Here is a 25,812-nt window from a genome sequence, read left to right as displayed (position 1 = left end):
AATAGTTCAAGATTTTTCAAAAAAAATTTGTGGTAATATCTATCTGGAGTTCTAAATAACATTTAAAGTAATATTCAATTATTTAACTTATAATTAGCTATAATTAAATTGTGTTTCTATCACATCATAGGCACTTATCTGCTTTAGTGCATTTTTGCTATGTAACTCAATAGAGCTAGTATAAACCTGAAATGAACAGAAATTATTAAATTACACACTGCATTGTGCAATGTATATGCTGACATGAGCACCCGGAAATGCCTGACAGTGCTGTATATGTGCTATTTGTGATTTATTAATTTATACTCCATTTGTAAAAATGCAATATTTAAAATCATTACACTTTAGAGGTAGAGAGAACCTGAAATCATTAGTCCACACCCCTTCATTTTTGAGATATGGCAACAAACCTGCAATGATTAAATAAAGCCTTTTATAGATGAACAGAATTAAATTATAATAATTTAGTATGCAATGTACATCAGTGGTATGTTAAATTCCATACAACCAGAGAACAACTTTTAACATCAAGAGAACTTAAAACTTAGAAATATCAATTGTTATGAGGTTTTTTGTCAGTATGTTTTGAAGAGCATTGTCACCTTACATTTACAAAGATAAAATATTAGATATTCTCCAAAACAATGAGGTCCAACAGAATACTAATGAATATTTTAGATCTCTGTAAGGAAATACTGTATTCTCTCATCATGAAAATCTGGGTTCATGAAAATGATAAGCTTAGCTTTACTAATACAGAAGTAATCTTGGAAGCTTTAATGTTGTAATGAGAGTGATTAAGAATTATCAAAATATTGATTGGCAAAAATGTGGATAAATTATAACAGTATATGAGCTCCAAGGAATACAGGTTTGAAATAAATGTTTAAGAATCACGAGATGCTGCCAAAACTTCCGTCAGACAGCTGGCAGTGAAATCCGAGCCCACTGGTGTGACAAACCCCGCTTCAAACCTGTTGACTTAGATTTACTTGCACAAACAGTATTTGCTAAAGACAGGAAATAGGTGTAATATATTTAGATACCTCTCTAACCTTCTCTGTCCACTTTCCTTCCTCCTACAGAGAAAGCCAATACGTTCCCTTGCTCAGAGAACCAACAGTAAGTGATAGTTCTTTATTTTAAGGTGAATATTGTATTATGCCAATATATTTATGCCAATGGTGCCAATGGTAAAATGATCGAGAGTAAATTAATCTGTGATTTTCAAAACTCTGTTGATAACTTTTATTGAGAATAATGACTTTGTTATTATCTTCTTTTTAATCTAAGAAAGTAATATATAGCTTTAATATTCCAAAAACACCTAATCAAATTTAACATCTAAATGAATTTTTTACCTTTTACTCTAAAATAAGCAATATAATTAACTCCCATGTCTGTGACTTTTACAAACAATTTGAGTAAAACTTCCTTTAATAGGAAAATTAAAAAGATGGTTATATGTGTGTGCACACTTCCAAATATTAACTTTACTAGTGTTCACATATATAATTTGTGTTAATATAGACATTATTAAAATGAGGATGGGAAGCTATTGTTAATAGTTTTAAACCCATCAAAACCAACATATAGTACTGACCTTGAGATAAAAAATATTCTATTAAAGATTATCAGTATGAGATACAATTTCCCTCATGAAATGTACTCAACTAAAAAAAAGAGAGAGAGACTTTAAAAAGTGTTCTAATACAAGGTCAATCTACTTAGGCAGCTAACTTTGTATAAATAATTTAAGGATAGTATCTGTTTTATATATTTTATATCAGGAAGCAATTTCCAGACAGAGTTTTTCCTAATAATAAGTGATTCTGGATAAACAGATACTAAAAGACCACAGAGCTACCTAAGGACAATCTGTCAGGAGTTATTTACTTCATAGAGAAAAGATTTTACTTTCAAAATATTTTATTAATGCTTTTCCCCTCTGTGGCTGAATGCTAGGCAGGGAGCTTGGGGATGATTTACACTGTTGCCAGAGAAGCTCTGGAGTTGCCTCTTTTGCTAGTTAAAACTAAATACCGTATGATCTTACCTTTAACAGGAACCTAAACAACAAAACAAACACACAAGCAAAATATAACCAAAAACACTGAAATAGAGAATGGGTTGACAGGGACCAGAGGTGGGAGGGGAGGGAATTTCAGGGGAAAAGGGGAAGGGTTTACAGGAACAAGTATAAAGGACACATGAACAAAAACTAGGGTGGGAGTGGAAATGGGAGGGAGGTGGGGAGGACTTGGGGGAGGGCAGGGAGTAAAAGACAGAAAACTGTACTGAAACAACAATTAAAATCAAATAAATAAATAAATAAATAAATAAATAAATAAACCAAAACCAACATCTGCCTGGATGACTAACACTCTGGAGGAGAATCAGAGGAAATTAAACTGATGACATGTTTCAAGACCGGAGTTACATCTAATGATGTGTTGTGAGGTCAGTTGGGGCCACTGATCTGAGCTCAGATTTGATAAAGAAGCAAATCCGGAGGAAGAGTGTCAGAACTCCCAAGCAGAATATAAATCCCATACTACTAAGAATTCCAGTGATTTTTGGTAAATTCAAGCAAAGGGAGGATAATTCATCCTTGAAAAGGGAAATATAAATTACTCTTCAGGAACTGTCAAGGCAGTTATTACCACTTAGAAATGTTTATGGATTTTCTACACAATAAAATCTAGAAATTTCATGAACTTTGTATAGTTTTGGCCTGCTTTCTATCCCACTAAGAAGTGGTGAAGTGAAAGAAAGATATCAGAACGAAGATTAAATATTACACTGAGAGTTTGAAAATGCTGTTTCAAATACTTTCCTGTACTGTGAGTTGTATATAAATGTAGACACCTGCAATGCACACATCACACATACACATCACACACACACGTTAATGCTTTTAATGGCCTGCTATCTGGTCTGTGTTGTTTAAACCACCTCCATCCCCTCCTGCCAAACTGTCTGGATTTATCCCTCAGTTCTCCTGTTTGCAAGTTTATGGTATTGAATTATTAAATCTCTGATCCGGGTACTGCCTATCTGTAAACTTGGGTATTGAGTAACAGCAGCTAATGCCTAGATTGTTATGAGTTTTGAATGAGCCCAAACAGAATGCCATTGTTATGTGTGACTCACTGAGGGTGAAGTCACACATAACAATGGCCCTGATGGCCCTGATGGCCCAGATGGCCCTGAAAAGTGGTATGTAAACTTTTATCTATTTATAAATTGAATACCTCTACATTCACCTTTATAGTTGATGCTTAAGAAGGATCTGATTTTATTTTTCTCCATATAGTGAGCTAATTTTTCTAACACTGTATGCAAGATAACCTGCTCTTCCTCTTAAACGAATTTTTATACTACCTTTTTGGTCTGTCTCTTCAATTTTCTGTTCACCTCCCTTAGTCCATTTGTCTGTTCCTGCAATAATATCAAATTTTTGTCAACATAAGTTTAAAGTCTATGTTAATAACTAATTATAAAAAGATACCCAAATTAATTCTTCTTATAAATGGTTTACTTAATTATTCATAATGCCTATCAGAAGTTTTATTGGAATTTTAAGAATATCATATTAATTTAATTCAAATTGACATTTAAAACATTTTTTTAAAGATTTTATCTATCCATTCTTAGAGAGAGAGGAAGGGAGGATGACAGGGAGAGAAACATCAATGTGTGGTTGCCTCTCATGTGCCCCCGAATAGGGGTCTAGCATGCAACCCAGGCATGTACCCTGACTAGGAATCGAACCAGTGACCCTTTGGTTTACAGGCCTGTGCTCAATTCACTGAGCCACACCAGCCAGGGCCAAATTGACATCTTTATTAACACATACAATTTAAGAGCATGGAAATATCTCAATTTATGCAAATCTTTTTTTTAAAGTTTTTTTTTTCCTCACCCAAAGATATCCTTTCATTGCTTTTAGAGAGGGGGGAGGGAGAGAGAGAAAAATCGATGTGAGAGAGAAACATCAATCAGTCACCTCACATTTGCACCTGGAATCAGGATCATATAGGACCCAGTATCATACATGCCCACACCAGGGACTGAACTTGCAACCCAGGCATGCACCCTGACTGGGAATTGAACCTGCAACCCTGAGGTTATGGGACAGTGATCCAACCAAGTAAGCCACACTGGCCAGGGGAGCTTATACAGACCTTTTAGGTCTTTTACTAGGGTTTTAAACTTATCTCCAGGGAGGATTTTTTTATTCTTGATTGTTTCATAGATGCTTTATAGTTTTTGTTACTACTATGGGTAGGATCTTTCTTTAAATCTTATTTTCTAGTTGAGTGTGGCTGGTGTATGGTGATAGTATTTTTTGAAAAGTGGTATTGCATCTGGCAAACTCATTGATTATGATGTATTCTCTAGATAGATGACCATATCACTTGAAAATAATAAAGTATTATCTCTTCCCTTGCAAGACCAATGAATATATTTTTTCTTTGTTACAGCTTTGATCAGGAACTCTCCACTTTGATGTTGAACAATGGCAGTGATATCAATCATTTTTTCTTGTTCCCAATATTAAATGCAATGCACCTAGTTTCTCGAGTAACTACAATATTTGTTGTAGATATTTAATATAATACCATTACCAAATTAATGATCTCCTCTATTTCCCTGTGTTCTTTTTTTAGCTATGACTAGGGACTGAATTTAGTAAAATATTTTTGCCACATGATCTTTTTAGTCTATTCATGTGATAAATAGACCAATGAACCTTTTCATTTTGCAATAATTTTTCAGTACTTATACAAACTTTCCTTGATCATGATATTTTAATTTTATTTTTGAAATTGGTCTGTTAATATTTAGTGAGGATTTTTGCATGCTGTTTGTGAAATGAACCTATATATTATGTACTATTACTCTCATCTGTTTGGTGAACCAGTGCCAGAATCATTTCCATTCACTGCCACTCCTCAGGTTACGTTTGAGGGGAAACAGGATTGGGAAGAAGTAGTCACACTATTTTATACTCACATAACCCTAGGCGGTAGCAATGTAGGTTAGTCCACATTTCATTACTTTTATTAGTTCTTGACACTTGCTGGAGGTTTTTATGCTTTCATGATGATATCCTGCAGAGAATTTCACAATGAGGAGGAAACAGTGATTGTTACGAGGTGAAAGCAAGATTGTTACTGAAACTACATAATCAGGTCAGTCACTGTCCCAGGATGCAACACCTTCTTCTACTTCATACTCAAAACATACATACATCTCCCCATACATGCACACTAGAGGTGTTAAATAACTTAATTTTCCCCTGCTTTTCTCACTGTCTTTTTGATAACTTTCTTGGAAGTTATGCTTTCCTTTCATTTCTCTCATTCCTTCGGAGTTCATGTTAGGGTGATAACCAGAAGCCTGCCTGTATTGACATTCTGACTGCAATTGAAGGCTAAAAGCTCACATTTTAAGTGAACCATTTTGTGAATTCTCCTCTTAAGAACTAAGCAAATTCTTCCTAGTTTATCATTTCAATTTCCTTATATGCACAAAATGGACTTTTAAGGCAAGGTATGCTGGTATACTATTTGTAAATACATAGTTTTTAATCAGTTAATAAACAGTGATAGGTCATTATTTTCTTTTTCATGTGAGTCTTTCAAATATTGTTGTGGTCCTATCATTGGTGTGAGGAAGGAACGGTATATTGCAGTTTAATTGTATCTTTTACATTTATGCTTCAGAAAGACAGTTTGCTTTCTGCTGTCTGTAATCGGGTAGTAATAAACCATCGACACTTGGAACTGTACATCTTTGAATCTTTGAATCTGGCTTTTCTCTAATCACATTTATGAGAAATTACTAATCTCTTTGAAAAAGGAAAATTACAAATGGTAGAGTGGAAAACTGTATAAAAGGAGAGACTTGGTGACCAGCATGTGGCTAAGTAAGTCTTTTAAGGGAAATGATTTTAAAAGAATCTAAAGTTTGTCCCTAAGTAATAAGCAGAGGAAATGTGTAACCACACACATTTGGAATTCGTCTATATGCAAGTAGATGACAGGAGGAAGCAGTTATTAACCTAATGTTTTCTAATGCTTTCTGTGGGACTGGACTCAATGAAAGAAAAATAAACAGTATTATGTCAGTACCAGGCAAAGGAGGGTGTTGGAGCTAAATGCTTTGGTCTTCTAGCTGGTGCTTAATCATATTTACCATACCTCTAATACTTCCTGAGATGTGTGTTATGTAGATATTCCCCATCCTTTTTCAAAAGCATCACAATTGGTCAGGGCAAAAGAAAAAAAAAACTTTAGCTTCCACTTTTGCACACATGGGAAAGGCCAAATACTTCCCACTCTAGGTACTTGAATGATGGGCTCCCATAATGGTGTGCTAAGACTCTGAGGATGGATAGGAATCATATCTTGTTCAGTTGATCATGTTCGGCAGTATCCAGAGTTCTATCCCAGACATATTGTGTAAAATTTGATGAATGTCTGTTACAGAAAAGAACAATATCTGATTGTCATTAACTTGAAAAAAAAGAAAAAAATCTGTTTTCCTCTGTTGCTTTCAAATTCCACAGGAGGCCTCACTAGAGGGATGGGCATGCACAAGGACATCAGTCTAACAGAGTCCTCTGGGGACTCTGAAAGCTTCTGCAGCTCCCACCATGGAGCAAACACTGTTTAGCCAAAAGGCATTTAAAAGAAAGTGATGATGGTATTCTGCCTTTTCTAGATACTCAGTCTTGCTATGGGAAAACATCTAATGTGTATGAAGAAATTGAGATAAATTAGATCCTGAACATAATCAGAAAACAAGTTTACTGGCTGGGCTTTTTTTTTTAAGACTTTCATTTATTTTTGGAGAGTGGGGAGGGACGGGTAAAGAGAGGGAGAGAAACATGGATTGGTTGCTTCTCATAGCAGCAACCTGGGAATGCGCCCTGATGGGGAATCGAACCAATGACCCTTTGCTTTGTGGGATGACACCCAACCAACTGAGCCACACCAGTCAGGACTGGGTGGGTTTTAAATGCTCCACAGGGATAACTTCTGTGTGTTTGGAGTTGGTCTGTGAGTTTCTTTGTAGTGAGAGACTTTGAAATGTTCTTGAAGGAAGTGGCTAGAGTCCAGATTTGAGGATTAACATTATCAAAGGCATAAAAGGCATATGATCAGAGGAAAGGATCAATAGGGAACCTATCCTGATTAAAGTAGTGGAATAAAGATTATCTAATGAATGATGTCACAGGTTGGGTTCCCTAGGTAATGTTCAGAAATACGAGACACAAGAAGTTCATTAAGGAATCCACTTGGGATTAATTTCCTAGAAGGGGAGTGGAAGGAAGTGAGATTGGACAAAGGGAAGAAATCAAGCTGTGATGTAGTCTCATTATAGGTTTCAGTGAATCAACTGCTTCAGAATGGTTCTTAAGCTGAGATGATGTTTCGGTGCTGTCTGTAGTCAGAGTGAAGAGGTAAGGCCTTTTACGCCCCATGTCAGGCAGAGGATGAGGATGCCCTGGGAAGAGAGCATGATGTTGGACCACATGGCTGTCTTCAGCAGACACTGTTCCTGAAATTTATGCTGGCAACCCTCCCAGCTAAGGGAGCAAGCATCCCAAATGACAATAAAAATAGTAATGTTAATGTTAGGACTTGTATGTACATGGGGATTTTTTTAATGCTTTCAAATTCTTTAATATGATTTATATTTTTAAACCTCACAAAAACCTTATGAGGTGACCCTATGTCCCTGTATTTTAATTTTACAAATGAAGATTGTCAATTTCATATGCTTAAAGATGAGCCAGGTAAAAGAGCACCATTGACACAATAACAACAGCCCAGGCTTCTTAACACTTGTTTTGTTCTCTTCATCACGATACAGTAGCCAAAGTTCTGGTTTGCTTAATAGGGAACCAGACATCTCTGAGAAATAAAATGGCTCTTTTTAGCATTCAATTTATGTTTTCTATACAGAAATAAGTTCATTGTTCTTTCCATGCTTTCCTTTTTTGTCTTCAAATTTTCATTTTTCTTCCCCTCTTCCTCTCTTCTACCTAAAAAGCTACAATATACACAAAAATCAAACTTTCCCCATTGTCATGAGTGAAATTTTAATTGTATAGAAAAGCTTTAATCTAAAAAAACATGATAGAAACACTTACATAGTTTGTACTCATTATAGAACCCCAACAGGAATGTGTTATCAATTTTGTGATTTCTGTTTCAACACTTTCCCTTCCCTTTCTAGTTAATTTAATGGACATAATCACTTTATTAAAATGCCTACAACATCCTTCATTAGTTCAACAAGGTAACATGAATAAAAATGATCAAAATGGGTTATGCTTTCAATTCAAAATAAACCTCCTAGGAAAATATGTTTTGAGCTCTCAAAGCCTTAGGAGTTTTATTTTGTAGCTGAAGGTAAAGATTCAACTTAATTATTAGTATTTTTTTATTTTTTTCTAATTTTCTCAAACATTTTGAGCAATCTGCCAGGTATTTATCAGCTGCCAAAAGATTTATAGTAATGTATGACTATTTTTTCAAGGCAAAAATATTCGCTTTTTGAACCTTCACACCCCCAATTTACTACAATTAAAGTGGGAAATGAATACTGAGGTTAAAGAAATCTTGGGTTCTGTCTCAGCTACACACCAACTAGCAATGAGGCTGTCAGGAAGTCACTTAACACCTCCGAGGCTCTGCTCTTCTCTCCTTGAGCATCATGATGCCCAACCTGTTAGCTACACCAGGCTGTCGTGAAGTAACTAAGACAATTGGTTTGACAAAGTCAGAGGCATTCTTCCAAAAGTTAACAATCGCTTTGGAATAAAGATCTTTCCTTTTTGTAATTACTTATAATTATAAGTAATGTAATTATAATGTAGACTCATTATAGGAAATGAAGAAAGAAAGAATGTCTTATTTATCACACAAAAATAAACTCATTCTCTTGTATTTCTGTTTAATCTTGCTTGATCTTTGCCTGGCTTTTTGTTTGAGTATTAGTTTTCCAGGAGAAGGGGATGAGGTCCTATTTCTGCTACTGTCCTTCAGAAGAATCATAATATACTTATTTCCGGATCTCCCTACACATCTAGATCATCAATACCCTTATGGAATAATTTTTTTTCTGTTACCTTATCTTAAAATTGGCCCCAAGTCCCTATGCCATAGAGGTGTTGTCATATACCCATGAGGGAAGCACAGCTGCCTTGAGATATGGATGCTGAATGGTAGTCAGGGGTACCCATCCATCTCAGTGCTTTGCTCACACATGCACACTGGAATGCAGACCTGTTTCTCCAGGAGATTTCAAATTGCTACATGCTATGGACCTTGTAACACTCTTGAAAAGCAACATATCCCTCAGATGTTAAATATGAGAGTGTATATGAGTCTGCCTGGGCTGCCATAACAAATTACCACAGACTGGGTGGCTTGAACAACAAACATTTATTTTCTCACAGGTCTAGAGGGTAGAGTCTGAGACCAAGTTGCCAGAATGGTCACTTTCTGCTGAGATTTCTCTTCTCACAGCATTTTCACATGGCCTCTACTCTGTGTGTGCTGAGGAGAGAGGGAGACAGGCAGACATTGAGTGAGAGAGGCAGCACAGGTGAAAATACATTCCCTGGTGTCTCCAATCCTATCAGATCAGGGCTCATCTTTACATTTAACCTTAAGTATCTTTTAAGGGCCCCAAAACACATATAGCCTCACAGGAGGTTAGAACTTCAACCTATCGATTTTGGGAGGGCACAAACTTTTTTTTATAACAGGAGACTAAGGATCTCCTATGCTATTTGGTGTTTTTTTTTCTTAACTTAATTTTGAAGCATAAGCATTTTCTTCTTATAAAACCATCATAAACATAACTTTATGTCCAATATATGCTAATAAGAGAATGTACTCTAATTTATTTAGACATTTTATCTCCCTGTTATTGAACACATAATTGTTTTACCCTTAAAAATATGAAAGTGCTAAAAATGATGACTAAAGTTTTCCTAGTATATATTATTTCTTCAGGATTCTAAAAAGTTGAGTAAGTGAAGCAAAAATGGTGAGCATATGAAGGATATTAATACAGATTGGGTTGGTAAGCTCTTAAAAGTGGTTTTCTGGCTTTAGATCCAAAAGGAGAGTATTACCTTTTTGGAATTGAGGCAATGTAACTAAAAAAATGGTTGGAGTGGAAATGAATGACATGTGGACAGAGCTATGGAGAGTGGTTGAAAGGTTTTTGTTTTTGTTTCTTTAAATCACTACTTCTTAGCAAATTTACCTAGGGTTCTAGGAATGACTAGTATATGAGGCAGAAGATATGGCCCACACTAACTGGTAGATTGAAGAAATGTTAATGAGGGGATATTTATAAAGATAAGCAGTGTTAAGGAAGCCAGCAAGGACTAGTTCAGTAGTATCCCCATAATCAAAACGGTTGAGAGCTATTTTTACTCCTAAATGGACAATGTGAAGAAACCATTCCCCTAACTCGAAAAAGTTTCTGTGTAGACAAAACTGGAAATACGGTGGTATTGGGTAGTGTACCTTAAATATTTACAGGTGTACTACTTCAAGAGCTTCAGTATAGTATATCTGTTTGTTCTTTATCATACCCGTTAGAAAAGCTTGAGTCTGGGCCTGAATCCATTAGAATTCCATTGGCACCCTGTGACAAATCTACTCTTGTTATGTTACTAATGAATTTGAGATAACTGATGTTGCATTGTTTCTTTTTTCTCCTCCTGTGTTCTTTAGAAGTTCTTGCACTAAAATACCAATGCAAGTCTTTGTTTTGTTTCCTCAGCGATGACATTATTCCCAGTGTTGCTGTTTCTGGCTGCTGTGTTGTTTCCGTTCTTCCCTGCAAATGGACAGGTATGATCAAAGTTGAAAATATTTTCAGAACAATGCAACCAACCTTGAAGGACAGCACGCTGCTAGATCAATGTTCAAAAGTAAAAAGAGCTAAAGTATCTAGTGTATCACTAAGTATGGTAGTACCTAAGCACATGAAGGTATTGAACCCTGATATATGGATAGTCAGAATTGAGATATGCGTAAACATAATGCATAGCAGACTTCAAAGACTTAGTTTAAAAAAGGAGGTACAATTTCTCATTAATAATTTTAATATGGATTGCATGATGGAAGCTATAGTTTAATATGCTTTAAATATTGTATATATTCAAATCTATAATAAATATAAATTTAAATATATAATATAGCCACATGTATTTAATACACAATATATTTATGTAACTATATGCATCTATACATATATTATACATTTAAGTATGTTTGTGTATACATATAAATATATTTATATAAACATAAATGCATTTATAAATTTATTTATCTAAATATAAACATGTTTATATATATTTATCTAATGCATAAATATATACATTAGATATATTTATCTAATATGTATAAATATATTTAAATATATAAATATAAATATATAAAATATATTTAAATATATAAATATATTTAGATAAATATATATTTTAAATATATTATAAATATAATTTAATCTGTTTATCTTTTTATAAAGTGGGCACCAAAAAAAAAAGACATGTGGTGTTTTCATTGTTTTTCTGGTGACACCACTGGTCTATGGGTTTAAAAGCTTACAAAACTGCTCCTATCCCAAGATTTTGTCTACTTTGGTGTTATTTAATCCATTTCTATGTGACCCCCACTGAAAATTAACAATTTGTTTATCTAATCCCTAATTAAGAAAGGTTCTTCACATACATCACCACATTTAATTTTTATAGTTACTGTGTGAGAATAGTTATACTTTTTTTATTTAAAAAGAGAAAATTTACTAGGGGTATTAAGCATTCAGATATTTTCATAAGTTTTACAATTAATTTGTGTAAGATGAGATGCTCTAATTATTTCTGGTATGCTGCTTCAGTTCAATAATCCCAAGAGCAGCATCGGTGTTTCCCTTCCACTGGTGTGTAGGCTTTTCTGGTCAGAAAACCTCTGAACTCGAGGAGCTCTGGTCCTTGCTCTCTGTTCCCACACCCTTCCTTGGCTCTGGGTGCACAAGATTAGCTAAGAACCCTCAGACCAGAGAATTCTGACACTGGGCCAAACCTCATCTGGCATTCAGAATTGAAGTCATTGTTAATCGAATTTTTCAATCTGAAGACAATATATTCATCACTAAGAGCTTCATTTAAGTAGTTCTGTCTTCCCAATTTCATTCCTAAAGAGTTCCTTTCAAGGCCATTTTTGATTCCCTGTTATCTTTCTCATCCACCTCCTGATTTTTATTTATAAAATTATTAAAAATGGAGATACAATTAGATCTTTCACATAAGTAAGTGTTTGCTGATGCTCTACATTCCCTGTGCCTGGTGTGGTTCTCTGGGCCCTCTCAATGTGCCCTCTTCTGTGCCCTAGAAAACACCACTCAGCTCTCGAACCTCCACTTCACTTTTTGTGAAGTGTGGGGGGCCCTGCCCACAGTGCCTCCGCACCCGTCCACAACTGATGAGAGTAAGTCTACCAAGACATGGTATGCTTGGGGAGGAAAGGTAGCTGATCTCTCAAAGGAGAAGGGCCTTGAGCCTGTTCCTCAATGGGCTTTTATTGGGTTCAGTTTGCCCAGGAATACAGGTAAAGCTCATCAATCATTGTCAGGCAGTAATGATCAAACAATAAATAACATTCAAAGAACTATGAGGGCTCATTCTGAGTGAGGGTCAGTTAACTAAAGGGATATAAAACTTTGGGAAACAAACTCATTTCCTGCACAGAACATTATCAGAAAATTGAGAACATTCTGAGCAAAGCAGTTTTCACAGGAATTTAGGCATTTTTTTCTCAGTCCTGATTGACCTGGGGAATCCACCCTTTCCTGCACAGGGCTGCACCCACCTCTGGCATTTTTTCAGGCTTAAGTTGGGCAGGGGAAGTAAGGCAGCCAAGAGATTAGGAGATTTCTTACAGACAGAATAAGGACTCAGGCTATGTCAAAGCTGAGGGGCAAGAGTCCATCACCTTCTTTTTATATAGCCCCCCAAGTCCTTCCCTGAGGGCTCCTTTGTGACAGTGACTGTCTTAGGTTTCCTTCCCTTGAGGAATCTTGCCTGTCATTGGCTAACCAATCATCTGCCTGGGGCCAAACAGGGTCAAGCAAAAGGGGGCAGAGGTGGTGCCCCTGAGAGGGAGATAAGCTTTGTCTCCTTAGTGGCTTATTGTTCCAAGGTCTCTTCCTCAGCCTTAGCCATGGAGGGTTAAAGCTTCTGAAACCAGGCAGGGCAGTTTCCAACAGTGAAGCCTTGCCTGAACCCAATAAAGAAGAACTGATCCCTTCTTTTTCAACATCTAGTAGACCCTGCTGATTATTTTATTTGTCATGTGGTATTATACTCATTTATACCATATTGTCTTTCCAGTACAAATTCTTTAAGTATAGACAGATACCATATTTTATTCATCCATTTTCTTCTGAACACTTTTCATATTTCTCATCACCTAATAAAAGCTTCTTTAATGCTTATTTAAAAAGAAACAAAGATATGTCTGTCTTCATCAGTAGAATTTTTACCTGCAAAAGAAGTTGGTATAAGAAGCAAAAAAAATGCCCTGGCTGGTGTAGCTCAGTGGATTGAGCGTGGGCTGCAAACCAAAGTGCTGCAGGTTCAATTCCTAGTCAGGGTACATGCCCGGGTTGCAGGCCATGACCCCCAGCAGTCACACATTGATGTTTCTCTCCCTCTCTCTATCTCCCTCCCTTCCCTCTCTAAAAATAAATAAATGAAATCTTAAAAAAAAAAAGAAGCAAAAAACAATTACTTCTCCTTTCTCAAGGGACAAATTTTGATATGCTTTGAAATGAAACTATTTTAACAAAGTTTTTGAGGGCAAATAGGACATACAAGAGATGTTATTTTGTGCTGTGATCAGCCACTGCTAATATTTCACACATGCACTTTTTCCATTTTAGGAATAAGTAGCTGGGAATGCTCCAAATCTGTGGATACACTGGCATACTTGTGTTCATTCTTGGTCTCTGTCTTTAAGAACATACCAGCAGGTGGGAGAAATGGACACATAAGTAGATAGTGGTAATAGAATATGATCAGACCTATGTTCTCGGTATTTGGAGAAGTTTGCAAAAACTCAGTATTGTGGGAGGAGAGAAGAACTTATTCCAGAGGCCCTGTTTAGACTTTTAACTTTGAACCTTGCTCGTGCTCCTATAACATCACATTCTTGTGTCAATTTAGGTCATCAAATTTTGTCAGCCTTATGGAACAATCACACAGCTTACTCTACCTCTAGGCTTAGACACCCCCAACACCCCACAAAGATATACCAAAAATATAAGTATGTGATTTAATACCTTAATTATATTTCTATTACTAAAATTAATGGTCAGCAATAATCCATTAATTGGCTGACTTTTTTCCCTCTGCATTGCCTTGGAGATGTGTTTAATATTATAAAACTGCCTTTTGAATAATTCCATAAACTCTGCTACATAATAGGTGGATTCATTTACTAAAATATAGAATGCAGTTGGACTGGGCCTACACATTTTTTCTTTAAATACTGATACCATGTTGGATCAAAATTCCCCTTAAAGTCTAGATGAGCCACCTGTCTCTCCTCTTAGTACTCCTTCACTATAGCTTGATTGTGAATGAGAATGCCTTAAAGGTTCCCATCATAAAACACTGTCATTACATTATCACTCATGTGTCTAGAAAAATCACATTAAGACATGTTTTAATACTAGAAAGTGGCATTTGTGGCCTTGGAGATGTTTTTAATTGTCATAACATGAACTACATCCACACTCAAAATTTAACACTACTTCTTTCCTATTTAAAAAAGTCATAGCTTTGGTTCAGATTCATTGGCAATGCATAACAATTAATATTGGTTTGAACAGAGCACTTTTTTCTTATCTTCACCTGAGGACATGCCTTTCGATTTTAGAGAGGGGAAAGGGGGGAGTGAGGCGGGGAGAGAAACATCAATGGGAAAGAGAAACATTAATCCGCTGCCTCTCACACACCCCTACCAGGACCAAACCACAACCTATGCATGTGCCCTGACCAAGGATTGAACAGGCGACTTTGCACTTTGTGGGACAACTTCCAACCAACTAAGGCACAACAGCCAAGGCTAAATTGAATACCTTTTAAATAATCTTTGTTTTCTTGGATTAACTTATTCATTCAGTTGCAATTTTTAAAAGTTTTAAAAATAATTCTAATTTTGTTTTCCGTTAGGATCCAAAGTTTGATGCTTTGTCAACCACCCAAAAAGAAGTCCAAAGCGAGATTGTAAATAAACACAATGACCTAAGGAGAGCAGTCACTCCACCTGCAAGCAACATGCTGAAGATGGTAAGAGGTGATAACAAAAGGAAAGTGGCTTGTGGAGCTGTGATAAGCACAGACTTCTAGTAAATAAGATTACTAAGACATTTGTGACAGGAAGTTCTGTCTTTGTTATTTTATTAAAGCTTTGTTATTGACAATGCATAAATACCTTTTTTTCATTCCACATACTATTTTTGCTTATAAATTGTGTATCATCCTACCATTACATGTTCTGTTCACTAGAATAATACAACCTGGAAGAATTAATTTGCTATCATTTCCATTTCAGAGTTTCCCATCTTTTGAGTGAAATATCTCTTCCCAGAAAAAAAATGCATATGTGGAATGCACTATATGTAATGTGTAATAATCTATTTCTATGTTTATATATATATAATATATAATTTGCATACACTTTTAGGGTACTTATAGAGTCATGCAGCTGATTCTAAAACCTTCCCCCAATGTTAGTGTGTGCCTTCTGACCTTGATAACTTGACTTTTAGACACTTTCACCAGGCATTTTCTGTTCATTTTGATCTAAAACAATTTTCTAATAAGTTCTCTGACTGCAGGCAGCTCTCTGTCCAGTCCCTCTCTGTACAGTGAGTTGATCTATGTATGATTACTGACACCATCCTTATTATTAATGTCCACCCCACCCAGGTTTCACCTTATATCCTCTATCTTTCCAAGACATGTTTTTAGTTGGGGAAATTCAACTGTTGCTGATTTGAAGCTTGAAGGAACCCTCTTTACAGAAGAGTACACAACTATCTTACCACTGCAATTTTTTTTTAAAAAAATGACCCTGTGTATTCTGTGGTCCCCTAGCACAACCTTAGAAGAACCTATGCAAGTGAGAGATGCAAAATTTAAGCTTAATTAGCTCCATGGGACAAAGAAGAAATTCTTAATTGTACTTTATAATGGTCAAATAACTTGTCTATTTTACAGAACTATTTAAGTTGTGGAGGCAGAATTAAAACCAAATCTTTTGACATCTAATAAGGGGCCATTATGTTTTTCTGATCACTATTGCTCTTAATTTAGAATCAGGAATGCCTTTTCAATGTAAGGATCAATGTAATTCAGGGTAAATAACAGACAATTCTGGGCCCATTACTGAAAGCCACATCTCCCAAATGTATTCCATGGTGGGGGCAAGGGAAGGAACTAGGAATGAAGTAGGCCATTTTAGTATTTTAGGAGAAATAATTTCAATGGATCTACATGTTTATTGATATTTAGTTAAGAACCACTGCTAAAAGTCTGTAGGTGTTCCTGTTGTGCCATCATACATAGATTATTAACTACCTTAGGTTTTATAGTTCCTTAGGGTAGCCATACTATCTAATTTCTTTAAGAAACAGAAAAAGACACATCAAAAATATATTTGATTATAAGGATATGCACGTACAGAAAAATTTACAATGATATGAATCAACTACCCATCTCATTACAAATTTTATGCTCCTTTGTGGTTTGAGTTGTTATGTGCTTATCTTTTTCTCCCTCTTTCTTTTTAGACATGGGAGAGCAAGGCAGCAGCAAATGCCCAAACGTGGGCAAACAAGTGCACTCACAAACACAGTAACAGACAGAATCGAGGAATTGGTATGTACACTGATAAATTTTTATTGAGTAGATGAAAAAGTGAAATAATAAGGGGCCTTATGTTTTGATGTTGCATTACGAAACTTTGTGGATAAATGTTGCTTCAAATGCTACCTTTTCAAGTTAAAGTATCTCTGCGAGAGAAAACTCTTGAGAAGCACCACTCTGGGCTTATGCTTTTATCTTTTACAAAAACGGTCTCACACAATATCACATTTGTACCTCTTAATCATCTGTTAACAGGAAAGAAAATCATTTTCCTGTTAACCACCGTTAGCAGGAACATAATTACTAAGAAGTGTCATATCTGGGAAATTTAGAATTAGAATTTCATACATCTAACCCAGTGTCATTTTCATATTATAGAGTCTGCATTTTAAAAAAGTGTTTATTTTTAGATTTATAAAATATGTTGAATTTTGTCAAACTTACTGAATTTTACTCAAAATTATTTAGCATTAGCATCTTTTTAATCTTTGATGACAATAAGTCAAAGTTTTTGTTTGTTCTGGATTCCTCTTACAATGCATACAGTACTATATTAGACTCAAAATAGCCTCAGAGACATGACCTCTACATCAAGGGACCTAAAAACAATTATATATCGTATTGTATGAGCAAGTAAACAAAATATTTACTTAATTATTAAATGACAGATATAGAGAAGTACAGTTAGAAAGTAGTAAATAACTTACCTGTTTTGAAAATAGAACTGCCACTGTTATTTGTATTTTTGATACAATAATTCAATGAAATTATTGAGAGGGTTGACTATATTCAGTAGAAGACTGAAACAAATGATTTTGAAGATCCCAGTCTACTGTTAGCATCTCACCTTCTTTCTTTCCCTCTTAGAAGAGCTATTTGAGAGTAGTTCACACTCGTTTTCAGTGGTATGTAGATATTACATTCCAAACCATACAAACGTAAGTATTAATTTCAAAGTTCAAAAAATACATTGAAATTTTTGTGGGCTGCAAAGCACTTTTATCCTAATTCTTTGAGGAGAAGTTTGCTTGTGACTCTGATTTGGTGATGAAAGGGAGACCCATAAACTTTGAAAATATTGTTCCTCCTAGTGTCACCTGTTTCATGCTTAGGACTCTTAAAGACTAAATTTTTTTTTCAAAATGTACACAAAACAACCCTAAGCATTTATTAAAGTTGCTATAAGTGATAAGTTTCTGGTAAGTGTGGGTTAGGGTAGGAGACGTGTTATGAATTGCTTTCTGCTTCCAGCAAGCTAACAGTGCGCAGCTGAGAGCACGAGACCAACATTCACAAAGAATTTACTATGTGAATGAATGTCTCTAGGGGAGTAGATGTTAAAGAAGGAGAACTTCATCTGTTCACAATCTGCACATTGAGACCAGCCTCAGTGTGTTGGGTACATATGGCTTCTATTCAGCTTACAGCTGATAAGGAACTCTTTATGCTTTAATCAGCAGTTAGCAACAACTATGGGCACTGTGTCTGAAAAGTAGTGAATCTAGATAGCATAGATAGATACATACATACATACATGCATGCATACATACATAGCATACATACATACATACATAGATTTCTCTATCATCTATCTATCTATCTATCTATCTATCTATCTATCCATCCATCCATCCATCCATCTATCTATCCAGGCATATATACAGGCATATATACCATTGCATACTTTTTTGCTTACCTCAGGAATGATCTTTTTCTTAGGTGAAATGAAATGTGGAGAGAATATCTTTATGTCAAGTAACCCTGTTTCATGGTCACATGCAATCCAAAGTTGGTTCGATGAGAAAGATGATTTTATCTATGGTGTAGGGCCAAAAGATCCCGATGCAGTGATTGGACATTATACCCAGGTAAGGGAAACAAGTGAAAAAAAGCTGCTGTAAATGCCTTGAAAAGAAAGCCTCTCAAAATTTTGACTGATTCCAATATTGAATCTGGGGGGAGATCTCAAATAGGTAAAGGACAGTCTTCGAATTTTGTGGGTATTTAAGCTGTGAGCTGTCACTTGTCAAAAGCCTGTCGGCTCTTGGTAGGGAAACATACTCCATATTTTTTGAGTAGTCTAAATGGATAAAGTAGTGAACATACATGAAAATGAACTGTTTGAAAAGATTTTTAATTTAATTTAATAATTTAAATATTTCCATAAGGTGTATGTAATCATAATATATCAGTAACATTTTTTTATTTCCTATTATTCATTTTTTGGATGTTTCCTTCTCTAATGTACTCTTGGATCTTCACTTATGGACATGTAGGTTGCTTGGTACTCATCTTTCCTTGTTGGATGTGGAACTGCCTATTGTCCCAATCAAAGAAAACTAAAATACTATTATGTCTGCCACTATTGTTCTGCGTAAGTATATGTTTTCAAATTCGCTATCAATGATGCCATCAGCAACTTAATATTTTAAATTTATCATGTATTAGACAACCCAGGCTGAAAAAGCATATTTCCATGAAAGGGAGAGATTGATCTTTAGAAAGCTTTTCTAAATTTGAGACACAATCAACTTCTCAGACAGAAGACCAGCTTCTCAGTTTCAAGTATGATATCTGAAGCTTACTCCCTCATGATTAAAATTATTTGTCTTCCCTCTCAGTTGCTTTCCTGAGGCTCAGGGTTATGTGGAAATATGTTATATGTAGTTATCTAGATTTAATACTATCAGTTTTTGTTACATTCACATTCTAGAAAATGAAATCTTGGTGGTAAGTCCAAGGGTAAAGGTTAGGTAACAAACAGTACTCAAATGTTTTTTGTACACAAATGTTCTTATGGTTGTTTATCTAAAATACCTATAGTATACCATTAAGAACTGATTACATATTGGGCCTCAAAAGGTTTTCAGGAAATCCCTAATATATTTCAAATTATCAAGAAAAGGTAATAATAAAGTCTTTGTTTTTAGAATTTAACACAAAATCTCTGAAGGAACCATGCAATAAAATCTTGATTTATAGCAGGAAATATACTCCTTCCTCAAGCAACATATTTGACTTACCCACAAAAATTCTATGGATATGGTAAAGATATATCTATAAATAGAGGTTACTTTCAATGTTTGAAACTCCTTGCTACTGGAGGGAGAGTTTTCCTCCCAAGCAAGCATCCTACATGATAAAACTATAGATAAGCCAAGTGAAGTTAGGTTCCAGTTTGAGAAGTATGGCCTTCAAAGTCATTTTCCTGCAAGTACCAGTTAGGGTTTAATAGAAAGGATTGAAACGTCATAAGAGAATACACCGAAGCCCACTGTCTGGATGTGAGAGGGGAGACAACGAGAACAAGTTATCTGTGGTAAGAGTTGAAATGAATAACAAAAAAAGCAAGAGTGAAAGAACTTATGAAATATTTTTATATATATTTCACAATTTTCCAAAAGCTCACACACCTCCATAGCTATATTTTGTGCAAGGAGACTGAGATTCAGATGCCTTGTCCTGGGTCTTTCCTGGGTCTTTGGATCATTAGGTCCAAATGAAACTTTGACCCTTTTCAGATAATAACAGCCAATTGGTTAATAATTATCAATGAAGCACAGACTAGTCATTGTAGGACCACTTTACCTTGGAAGTTAGTGTTAATGAAACCTTTCCTTCTAATATTCCCATTTTTAGTAAACATAAAAACCTCACATACAAAACCTCTAGACATTCAAAATCCTTCCTACCACATCCACCTCCCACAAAATACTTGAAAATGTCACCAGCCTGCATCTAGAGGCCAAAAATTATCTTGAAGCATTACTTTCTCCAGTTCATAGTATAGAACTTATTGATAATTAGGGTTTCCTTTTTAAAATATAAAATTACATACAATATTAAGTATTTACCATAATGCAACCTTCTGTCCCCCAGGAGATTCTAGTATCTCTCACAGGGGTGCCAATCTTTTGGTGTCTGTATATCACACTGGAAGAAGAAGAATTGTCTTGGGCCACACAATAAATACATTGTGACACATAATCACAAAAACATATATGTCATCATGTTTTAAGTAAATTGATGATTTTGTGTTGGACTGCATTAATAGCCACCCTGGGCCACATGTGGCTTGTGGGCTGTGGGTTGGACATTCCTGCAGGGAATGTGCCTCACTTGTAGTCAGCACCTTGGGGTGCACTGCCTTAGCAATTTGACCAAGTCTACTGATAGATGAAGAGTGTTGCCACAGTAAAATATACTCTCAAAACTTTAGACCCTATTTACTCCATTTCAGTTGCTCAGATGTGAGATTATGGTCAAGGGAGTGTTCATGTGAATTACTCTCTTACTTTGCACTGCTACCTGAGTACACATTGGGAATATTCATTTTTCAGGTGGCATGATTAAAACACTGAGTAAATATTCAGAATATGTGATGGATGCTACCCTTGGAGCATAAACTGAACTAAAGAATTTAAAGAAGTGTTTCATGTATTATATTTCAAATTTCAGTGGTAATGTTGTTAGCAGAAGATATACTCCTTACCTCCAAGGAACGCCCTGTGCCAGCTGCCCTAATCACTGTGACAATGGACTATGCAGTAAGTTTGAAGTCACTAATTTACTAGTATAATTAAATGACCTGATTTTTCTTTTTAAAAGTTAGGAGATCTTCTGAATAGAGCCAACTTAAGCAATGCCTTCATGCACAAGACAACAATAAAATTACTCAACAGTGTGTGTTTAAGCAAAAATCTTAAATCATTCAGTACATATATGCATTATTTGCAATGAAAGCCTATTGCCATAGGTAACCTAAAGGAGCATCTACCATCTAGGTGTATCTGTGACTATGTTAAACCCATTTCATATTGGCATATATGAAAATGTTTATGTGAAAATAATTTATTGTAATTAAATATGAATTTTCTTTTTATCAAAATTAATGTTATTATAGAAAAGGTTGCATTTTAAAATGACAATAAGTACAAATATAAAGGTGTGAGGCTGCACATACAGCTCAGTCTGGACAGGCACACTAAATATAATCCCTTATATGCCAATGAGTTGGTCATCGTACATTCTTCATTTTTCTCATAGTATAGTTAGAATCATCAAGTTTAATTGAATAATCATTTGCACTTTTGTTTGCTATAATTTTTATGGACTTTTAAAATTTCTATCAAATCTGAATAGGGTATTATTGGCTAACAGAAGCTTCAAAGCTGTTTTAACAAAAAGGAGTAAAATTAATGTCATATATCTGCTTTCCAGTATTGTTATGAATTAATGTACAAAGAGTTGGTATCTTTGTTTAGTTGGGATGTATTATTAGAATTATTATGAACAATACAATTGACCCATTAACTAAAATTTTTGCTTCTCAAATGCATTCATGTGACTCAATTGTAGCATTCTGAGTGAAACATATAGCCATAATTCAGAATATTGATGATATAAAAACTATAAACTAACTAACAAGGAAAATACTTATGCCTCTGTGGAATACTATTTGTTAATTTTGGAATTTTTTCTATTAGTAATAAGTAGCCAGTTGAAAGATTTTAGACAGAAGAGTGATAAGATCAAAAATGTGTTTTATAAAGAGTTCCTGGCAGTATGAAGAAAAAATTGAATAGAAACCAGCTGAGATACACTGTTGAGAAATATGGATTCAGAAACAAATGGATGTTCTTACTGTATTAAGGTGAAATGAATGAAGATAAATGGACAGTTTATGAGAGACAAGGAGAAAGTAGAATAGCCAGTGTTTATTGCCTCTGTGCTTTTTAAGTGCAGATAAAAGGAGAGGGGGGTGAGTTCAGGTTGATTCCTAGTTCTTGGTTTGAATTGTTTAGTAGTGGGGAATGCTATTCCTTTGAGTATGGGTAAATTGAGCTGGGAGTTGGGGAGAGATACCAAAGAAATGCCAAGCTTGTAGGAAGGGTGGTTAATCTAGTTTGAGATTTGTTGAGTTTTTGGCCATTGAGCAACATCCAGTTGGGAATGTCCAAAAATAATACTAAAACTTCTTTCTGTTTTACATTTTACATTTACTTTTTTCTTATAACAACTCCTCACTCCTGAAAGAAAGGCCAATGGCATTAGAATTTGGTGAAAAGACTGCCCAATGTAACTTTCTGCAATGATGGAAATGTTCAATTTCTGCACTGTCCTGTAAAGTAGCCCCTAGACACATTGGCTATTGAGCTCTTGAAATGTAACTAATACGTGTCACTGAGGACCTGAAATTTCAAAGCTATTGAATTAATTTAAGTTTAAATTAAAAAAAAAAACACATGGCTAGTGGCTATACTTGTGAATGGTGCAGTTTTAGAGAGATTTATTTATGGTAAATTCATTTTACCCTTTTTTTCTGAGGGAGGAAACTTGGTCAATTATTTTAGAAACATTTGGAAAAGCTCAAATTTAGAAAGAAATGATGCCTTAATCAGTGAATTTAACTAAGGACACTTATGTGTCCCTCAAGATATGAAACAACCATCAGAGAGAAATGAATGATGCCAAATTTTTTGCTCTATTCCCTCCTCCTCACTCACATAGGATTTATTGTTTGTGTTATTGCTGTGGAGGATAATGATAATGAAGTTACTAATTTACTGTTTTTATTCCAGCCAATACTTGCAAGTATGAAGATGTTTTTAGTAACTGTAAAAAGTTGAAGGAACAAGTGGGTTGTGACAATGCACTCACCAAGGGCAGTTGCAAGGCTTCCTGCAATTGTTCAGACAAAATTTATTAAAAATAAATGCTCAATACAGATGGAACATGGTTAAGTGGAGGAGAGCTACATCTACTTACACTTGACATTTATTACCTAGGAAATCATAGACATGTTAGCTATAAATTTGATTCCAAATAGTAATGTCTTTTTTTTTCCTGGATCTGTTCTTAACTTTACAGAAATCTCTTTTATCTCCAAAAGTGTTCACATACAGGGTCTTTAATTCCTCATCTGCCATTCACCCTTCTTCTCACTCATCTAGCTTCCACCCTTTTTAACTAAATTAAAATATTTCTTTTTAGGTAACCCCCACCTTCATTTTGCCAAAAATCAACCTTCCTTTTGCCAAAATTCTTCATATGCATAAGTAAAAGACCACACCTTCCTGTTTACACCTCTCCTCTCTTAGACAAATCTTCCTTAAAGAAGAATTTAATATAATACAATCCCCTCCCTTTTGATTCTGGGCTGAACTCAGTGACTCATTTTCACAGAGTGAAGTATGGAAAGGAAACAATATAACTACACAGAGATAGCTGGCAAATACCATCTTAACCAAGTGATCGAAGTTAGCATCACCTGTAATAAGTCACGTGGACTCATGAACCCATTCACGTGACATGATTAGAAAGGCATTTCACTGCTGGGGTAATCTGTCTAAAATCTTATAACCCAAGTCTTGTCATGACATAAAATATTAGGCAAACTTAAATTGAGGGACATTCTACAAAATACCTCTGACCCGGATTCCTCTAAATTGTTGAAATCGTGAGCGACAAGGAAATTTGGAGAAACCATTAAAACCAGAAGAGACGAAACAAGCATGAAGACCAAATATAATGTAATATTTTGGATTAGATTCTGGAATAGAAAAATAGTCATGAATGGAAAAACTGCTGAAATCTGAATAGACTTTGTAGTGTTTTTAATAGTAATATTGATTTCTTAGTCTTTACAACTGTACCAGTGTATGTAAGATGCTAACATTATGGGAAACTGAAGCTGGATGTGGAGTATGGGGAAACCATTGTACTATCTTAGCAACATTTCTGTGAGTCAGAAAGATTCTAAAATAAAATATGCATTAAAAACAGAAAATCTATTTTTCTTGGCTCTATGGCACTTCATACTTGTTCTCTAGTTTATCTGGTTATACTTTTTCAGACTCCCCTGCCCCTCTAAGCTTGAATTCTGCTACTTCACTGCTAAATGTTTGTTTGTGTCTTTTGAAGAACTCTCAGATAATACCAACGATTGAGACTGTCAAATTCAACTCACACACTTATCCAGTATCAAGCTCAGTAATCATTTCAAGGATATTAGTCATGAGGTAAAGGCAAATGAGGACAGGCCCAAGGCTGCCAATGCAACCCCTAGATGCTGTTTTTTTCTTTTTATTAAACACATTTCTTAACCTCTGAAGTAATAGACTTCCTAATTAGTCTAATCTCAAAACCTTCCCACAGACCTCTTAAGTACTGAGGACAATATTTATACTCAAACTGATAGGCAAGAAGCTAAATCATCTTTTCTATACTTTCTTATCCAATCTCACTTCAATCCACCCTCCCTTAAATCTTATGCTCCAAATTCAATGATCTTATTATATTCTCTCAAGAGCCTCAAGATAACTCTCAACTGAAAGCTTTTGTGTTTGCTGTTGGCTCTGTGTGGAAGAGTCATCCCTCTGTTATTTTCTAGACTGGCTCCTTTGCATTAAATGTCATTTCACCCAATGTCCCCCTGTTCCCTCTTACAGCTTCCTATACCTCCTTTCATAATAATCATCACAATGTGTAATAATTTATTACTGCATTCAACAAATATTTATCTGGAACAATTATGGCTCAGGTATTTAATTAGGTCCTTTGAAAATAGTGATTAATAAGACTGACCAAGCTCCAAACCTCATGGAGTTCAGACTCTAACAGGGCAGAGAGAAAGAAAACTATGTATTTGCAAATAAATCCTAATAAAACATAGAAAGTGGTAAGTTCTATAAACTAAAATGGGCAAGAGAATAAAGAATGACGAGAATAGACTGAGAGGAAGAAGGGTTGATTTAAATAAGATAGATACTGAACACTCTCTGGGGTAATGACATTGGGTTGCAGACACAATGGAAGTAAGAAAACAGTAACAACAA

The 25,812-nt window shown here is 35.2% G+C and overlaps 1 protein-coding gene across 3 annotated transcripts; it reads left to right on the top strand.

The window, feature by feature from the left end:
* Positions 1-992: 992 nt before the first annotated feature.
* On the top strand, positions 993-24,768 carry LOC114494671 (cysteine-rich secretory protein 3-like). Of its 3 annotated transcripts, none has more exons than XM_036024219.1 (8): positions 993-1,122; positions 10,822-10,892; positions 15,278-15,394; positions 16,900-16,987; positions 18,695-18,843; positions 19,252-19,349; positions 21,434-21,522; positions 23,557-24,768. In XM_036024219.1, the coding sequence occupies exons 2-8, from the start codon at positions 10,824-10,826 to the stop codon at positions 23,682-23,684; spliced, it is 738 nt and encodes a 245-aa protein (XP_035880112.1). In that variant the 5' UTR covers positions 993-1,122; positions 10,822-10,823; the 3' UTR covers positions 23,685-24,768. The 3 variants fall into 3 exon arrangements, with proteins under 3 accessions (XP_035880112.1, XP_035880113.1, XP_035880111.1); XM_036024218.1 differs by having other exon boundaries at positions 996-1,147; XM_036024220.1 differs by lacking the exons at positions 21,434-21,522; positions 23,557-24,768 and adding an exon at positions 21,316-21,400 and having other exon boundaries at positions 993-1,147.
* The last annotated feature ends 1,044 nt before the right edge of the window (positions 24,769-25,812 follow it).

The sequence above is a fragment of the Phyllostomus discolor genome, chromosome 4 (assembly GCF_004126475.2).
Source record: "Phyllostomus discolor isolate MPI-MPIP mPhyDis1 chromosome 4, mPhyDis1.pri.v3, whole genome shotgun sequence".
Taxonomy (NCBI): domain Eukaryota; kingdom Metazoa; phylum Chordata; class Mammalia; order Chiroptera; family Phyllostomidae; genus Phyllostomus; species Phyllostomus discolor.
This window is presented reverse-complemented; position numbering and strand designations above follow the sequence as displayed.

Excerpts from the sequence above, each read along its gene's own strand:
- LOC114494671 (XM_036024219.1), top strand. The coding sequence starts at position 10,824 with ATGACATTATTCCCAGTGTTGCTGTTTCTGGCTGCTGTGTTGTTTCCG. Across the intron at positions 18,844-19,251 it reads TGATTGGACATTATACCCAG|GTTGCTTGGTACTCATCTTT; the intron begins GTAAGGGAAACA and ends ATGGACATGTAG. Across the intron at positions 19,350-21,433 it reads GTCTGCCACTATTGTTCTGC|TGGTAATGTTGTTAGCAGAA; the intron begins GTAAGTATATGT and ends TTCAAATTTCAG.